A 6384-nucleotide genomic window follows, 5' to 3' on the forward strand; every position below is an offset into this window, starting at 1 on the left:
ACCCTTCAATCATGCTGTGGCTGCTAATCTCACCAGGCCTGTGGACTTCGTGAAATGCAAATTGTCATCAACTTCCTATGTTTATATTGATAGATATTTTTTACTACTGGCGAAGTGTAATATGTTTAATATAAAGTCTGATACTTAAAAAGAACTTTTTATTTTTTTCTTATTTAGTTCATTAACCCACACATTTAAACACATGACTCAGAGCAACATGCCAATGGTTTCTTTTTTTTTTTTTAAAGATTTTATTTATTTATTTGAGAGAGAGAGAATGAGAGAGAGCACATGAGAGGGGGGAGGGTCAGAGGGAGAAGGAGACTCCCTGCTGAGCAGGGAGCCCGATGCGGGACTCGATCCAGGGACTCCAGGATCATGACCTGAGCCGAAGGCAGTCGCTTAACCAACTGAGCCACCCAGGCGCCCATGCCAATGGTTTCTAATGCCTATGGTGCTGGAGTTCTCTTCACATCTAGTTTGCCCACGTGGGGAAGACGGCAGGGGATATAGCGCATGTGCACACGCCTTTAAAGTATGGGCATGGTAGCCAAGGAGATGATGGAAAAAAACTTAAGTATATGCTATAGAAATTAATTTTAATACTCTATTTCTTAATACTATTTCACATTTGCAAAAACACCATTCCTAGAATTAGTAATGATGATGGTGATTGCAGATTAAAACAACAAAAAATACTTTATCAGGTAGTAATCAAAGTCTTCTAGATTTTTTCTTTTTTTAAAAATTTTTTAAAGATTTTATTTTTTTGAGAGAGAGAGAATGAGAGACAGAGAGCATGAGAGGGAGGAGGGTCAGAGGGAGAAGCAGACTCCCCACTGAGCAGGGAGCCTGATGCGGGACTTGATCCCAGGACTCCAGGATCATGACCTGAGCCAAAGGCAGTCGCTTAACCAACTGAGCCACCCAGGCGCCCCTAAACTATATTTTCTTATTCTAAGGTAGAGATTCTTTTTTTAAAGAAAGATCTATTTGTTTATTTATTTCAGAGAGAGAGCACAAGCAGGGGAAGGGGCAGAGGGAGAGAGAGAAGCAGACTTAGTCTCCTCATCTATAAGATGGGGGGAGTGGTCCTTATTCACCAGGCTGTGTGAGACTGAGCTAATGTGAGCAAAGGGTGCAAACCACTGTCTAGTCCACAGCACACCATCAGTTTCATTTTGATAAAGATGAGCATCTGGAGACACAGGCTCTCTGAGGTTTGTCCCTAGACCCACAAATCCCCACGTAACCCCAGGTATAGAAACGCTGTCTATTCAATGTTAAGATGTGCACTGCAGGTGCCCAAACCCATGCAAAAGTATCCTGGAAGAGACCAATGCTGAAACCTTAAAGAGGCACATATTTTGTCAATCCATTTACTTATAGACTTTTGATATAACTTTTTTATTTGCTCCAGTTAAAATGTGATTATCTGGTCTTGCTGAACATTAGTTGAGAACAATGGAAAGAAACAAAGTGTATTTTCCATATTTACAAATAGTTACCAGTAGAGTCTAGCATTGTACTTACTGTTCTAATAATTTTGAACATATTCAATTTCAGTTTAAGGTTTACCAAAGACTTATAATATTTATTACTGCATATGATCCTTAAAAACTATTCTAGGGCATCTGGGTGGCTCAGTCGGTGAAGCGTCTGCCTTCAGCTCAGGTCATGATCTCAGGGTCCTGGGATCGAGCCCCTCATCGAGCTCCCTGCTCAGTGGGGAGCCTGCTTCTCCCTCTCTCTCTGCACCCCCCACTCTCCCACTCTGCTCCTGCTCTCTTGCTCTCGAATAAAATAAAAAACCTATTCTAAGAACAGATATTATTTACCTCTTTTAAAAGATAAGAGAGCATGCTTAGAGAGAACAAGTAATTTGCCCCAAATTATACAACTGATAAGTGACACCATTATGGCTGGTCCCCAGGCCCATTTGACCCCCATGGTTTGTTTCTACTTCTGCGTCTTCAATCAGGATGGAGAAAAGCTCCACCTGCAGACAATCCAGAGCGACATTTACGAAAACTAAGTTTTGATATTAATCCTTTACACAGAGAATCCACCTTCCTAAAAGAAACCAATGACATGTTTTGAATGTGATTTTACATATCAAGAAAAAAAAAAAATTTCTTCAAAAATGTTAGCACATATAGTATTCAGCTTTACTTACCTCATTATTACAAGAATAAATCAAATTCTGGCTTTCTGGGGTATCTGGATGACCCTCTCCTGCACAAATTTCTTTCTGTTCATTCTGTACCCAGAATTCCAAGCCTCCCGTGGGTGGTGGTTTCATGAAGGGAAGCAAGGCGTTAGTGTCAGGGAAGGACACGTCGGCAGCATGACCTGTGGGAGTTTCATTGGTCTCCAAAAGAGGGTCTACAGAACATCTTTCCACACTGGAGGACTCCTCAATTTCACTGAATTCAAAAGATTCTAATGTGCTATTTATAGACACATATTTTGCTGGGTTGCTGTGTTCTACCACTTTTCGGGATGACCGTATGACTTTGTTCTGCTTGCTGTAAAACAGAGCTACCCACATATGAAGTAAAAGTTTCACTTCTTCCACGTTATCAGGTAAGTCAGTGTTCCAGGGCCTGAGATTTTAAGGAAAAAAACATGCAAAAAAATCACTGAAATTGGTGATTCTAATCTTAGTTTTAAATGTGTTCATTTTTGTATTAAAAATATACAAACTTGAAACAATGAATAAGATAAAAATGAAGTTAATGTAACAAATAATGACAATGAATCTAATCCCCTCACTTAACAGAGGCAGAAGAGGGAACTGAAAATCAGAGCTTTGAAAATTAACTTCTTTTAGATCACAAAACTTTTACACGGTAGAGCCACAACTCGAACAGAGGTCTCCGGGCTCCTGGTCTAGGATTTTTCTTTTACTCCACTCCAACTCTCTCTGGACACAATATACCTATTATGTGAATAATGGCTCCAGCAACCACCCAAATCCTCATTTTTGCCAAGTCTGGCCAACTCATTTCTTTTCTATTTTTGTGTGTTTCTTCTAACAGTTGGGAAAGTCTGAAGATTAAAATATCTCTGTGGGCAATTCAGCAGAACACTATTTTCAGATTACAGTCCTGGCAAATCTCCTGAAACCACACAGGGAGAAAACATTTCTGGCCATTTGCCCAGCAAAAGTAAAGCAGAGAGTGGCAGTGAGAAGAGTCAGAGGGGCTGCAGAGCTGGGCTTCAGGTAAGCAGGATGAAGGCTATGGAAATGACCGTCCTGAGTAGATGCAAATGTTAAGTCGATGCTCCCATGAGTGCAAGCTTGTAACCGGAGCACGGAGAGAAGTCTGACACAATTGAGCCGCTCCTAGGTGAAACACTCCACGAAGAGGTAGCTGAGTGCCATTCCCTTCAGCGAGCGCTCGTTGGGAATAGTAATGGTTACCACTTACCAGTATGTGCCAGTCACTGCGCAAAACCCTCCAGTACACAGCAACCTCACTTGTAGCTATTACTAACCCATCCTTCGAAGGGGTCCCTACAGACTGCCATCCTCCACTGGCTTCACCTGGAAATCTGTTAGAAATGTGGACTCGGAGGCCCAGAGGCCCGTCCCAAACAGACCTGAGTCACAATCTGCACTTGAATGAGATCTCTAAATAAGCTGTCAGAGAGTAAAGATTGAGAAGCACTACCCCAGAGAACAGGAACCTCTTCCAGGTCACAGAAGCTAGTTAAGTGGGAGAACCTACGTTAAAAACCTGGGTCAGCCCAAACTCCAAAGCCTGTGCCTTCAGTCCCTCTGCTGTGACTGCCTTGGCCCCTTAAAGATTTACAGAACAACCCCATGTAAACCTGCTCACGCAGAACAACCTGACCAGCTTAACAAGCTAGAAGTAATTCTTGAAATGTTTCTTCCGGAATTTAGGCTGTAAAGCATTATTTCTCTATCTCACGATTTTACATTAAGATCTCATTTAAATATTGTAATTCAAAGACCACAAAGGCTTATGTAGGAGCATCTCAAAATGGAAAGCCATTCACAGGGTTAAAGTCAGCTTGCAAAAGGTCTCCATGTGACCACTGACAGGGGCAAAACCAGCCTCATTTTCTTAGTTGTCAGTAAACACGACTGCCTGATATTATTACTAAGTTATCGGATGCACACACAGGACTTCTCTTTGCCCAAAGTCTGGCACAAGGATTCCTTCCCACTGCATTTATCTCAACACAAAAGTCACGTCCGTTTTCATGGAATGTCACTCCTACTTACCCATGTAGTGCTCGGATTACAGTTTTCTCCAGCGGGTTGTTGGTATACTTGCTGTCCAAGCTGAACACATACTCCGTGTCACATGTGAAAGTGACCTTAACAGAGCCGTCACAGCTGAACACAGTGTGAGAGCAGTGAAAGTCCTTCAGGCTGGAGGACAGCAATCTCCTCCTGCGCTTGAGCACCAGGGCCTTGGACAGCTTCTGCAGTGGGGACGCGCTCTGCTGGTGCCGGAATGGCATTACTTTCCCCACCGGGGTCCCCGCCTCAGGGCCTTTGGGGCCATTCTTGGCGAAGGCAGGGCTGGAGGTTCCTCTCTGCTGTAGGTGCTTCTTTGAATGTTCCGCAAGGAGCAGGGCATAGGAATGTTCCACGGCAACAAAAGAGCTTTGGCTTGCATCATTACTTTCTAGCGTTTCCTCAGAAAGGGCTGATGCGGCTTCCACGGGGGCCGGACTGCCAGGAGCCACGCTCTCCTCCTCTTGGCTGACGGGGGAATCAGGTGCCGGACTACTCTTCTTCTCAGAGGAGGGCTTAGGTAACAGTCCACCTTTTTGATTTTTAACTCCTCTGTGATACTCATGGTCAGATGTACCGTGCACAGAATGTTCTTTAGAAAGCAAAACATCATTCTGTGGTGATTCAGAGGCGCAGGGAAAGCTCCTGGGCTCAGATGGTGGTGTGGTAGAAGTAGCAGCACTTAATGCTAGGTCAGCTAGCATATTGAGGGCTTGGGAGTCACAGTTGACAATGGAGTTTTCAGGCAGATCTTTTTGAGCCACCGAGATATCTTCTGTCTGAGTTGCATTTATGCTAATAACATCCTCTTGACCAACTGATGAGATTTCTGATGGAAGTTGTGAACCAGTTTCTCCTTTTGCTTCAGTATAAAAGAAAAAGACATGTAACATTTGATTTCCATATATTTTAATTCTCTGCTATATTACTACTATGGCTTAGTGAAAATCAATGGTTAAGTCAATATACTCAAGAAGAACCTCTGGATAGGTTACATAGATTATAGGTTGAAATTTTACTATCACGTTTCTTCCAACTGCCAGTTCTAATATAATGTATTTACCATGGGAACAAATCTTAAGGAGTGTGCATATTGATTTAAAAAGAAATCACCTTTCAAAAGGCACGTACCGAACTACACACAAGGTATACTGATCAGCTAAAGAAATATACAAAGAGGGAAAGAAAAACAAGAATAAAAAACAGGAGTCCTGCCCTCAGAGAGCTTACAATCTAGTGAGAACATAAGAATTTCTAAGTTTGAAGTGTATATTATAGTATGTTAACACACTTTTAGAAAGCATGTCCCTTAACAAGTGCTTTGTTAGAGAAATCACCTAAGTTCAAACTAGACATGACTTTTATTTTTTTTTTAAAGATTTTATTTATTTATTTGAGACAGAGAGAATGAGAGAGACAGCACATGAGAGGGGGGAGGGTCAGAGGGAGAAGCAGGCTCCCTGCCGAGCAGGGAGCCCGATGCGGGACTCGATCCAGGGACTCCAGGATCATGACCTGAGCCGAAGGCAGTCGCTTAACCAACTGAGCCACCCAGGCGCCCTAGACATGACTTTTAACCCTACTGATGTTTCATTAGAATATGTAATGATACAAATAAAAAAATCAGAAGAGTCATAAGATTATTCATTCAGAATCACCAATTTCATCATCTTCTAAAACTTTAAGTTCTGTACTGAAAACATTTCCTCTCTACTCTTGTCTGCAAATAGCAAATCTCCTTGTCTACCGATAATTCTCCTTTCTGTAGATGATCCAATCCACCATATGTCTTAAGCAGAAAGCGACCTTCTACAGTCGCCTACTTGCATTCTCAGGATGTTAGTTCGGCCTACTTAGATGCGGCTATCATGAAGGACAGAGTTCACAACAATACTAGGCAACAATTTCCTGCAGCAAGTGCATACACAGAAAAGCAAACTGTGTTCTTTATAACAGCAGCAGCAGGTCTGAAATGAATTATTAACCTTCCTGCAAAGGCCAATGACTACGAATCCATTTAAAGAGAAAACCCTGGCCTGTGAGGTCATCAAACAGAATGAGAACGTGTGTGTGTGTGTGTGTGTGTGTGTGTGTGTGTGTGTGTGTGTGTG

General features: G+C 42.4%; 1 protein-coding gene across 1 annotated transcript in view; it reads right to left on the reverse strand.

Annotated features, from left to right (window-relative positions):
* TASOR2 (transcription activation suppressor family member 2) overlaps positions 1–6384 on the reverse strand; it is a 71708-nt gene that overhangs the window by 16383 nt on the left and 48941 nt on the right. The window contains exons 17-18 of the mRNA XM_021696733.2: positions 4256–5135; positions 2177–2606 (exon numbers count right to left, since the gene is read on the reverse strand). Of these exons, the coding sequence (XP_021552408.2) occupies positions 2177–2606; positions 4256–5135 (1310 nt within the window). The remainder of the gene's footprint in view (positions 1–2176; positions 2607–4255; positions 5136–6384) is intronic.

The sequence above is a fragment of the Neomonachus schauinslandi genome, chromosome 5 (genome assembly GCF_002201575.2).
Source record: "Neomonachus schauinslandi chromosome 5, ASM220157v2, whole genome shotgun sequence".
In the NCBI taxonomy this organism is placed as follows: domain Eukaryota; kingdom Metazoa; phylum Chordata; class Mammalia; order Carnivora; family Phocidae; genus Neomonachus; species Neomonachus schauinslandi.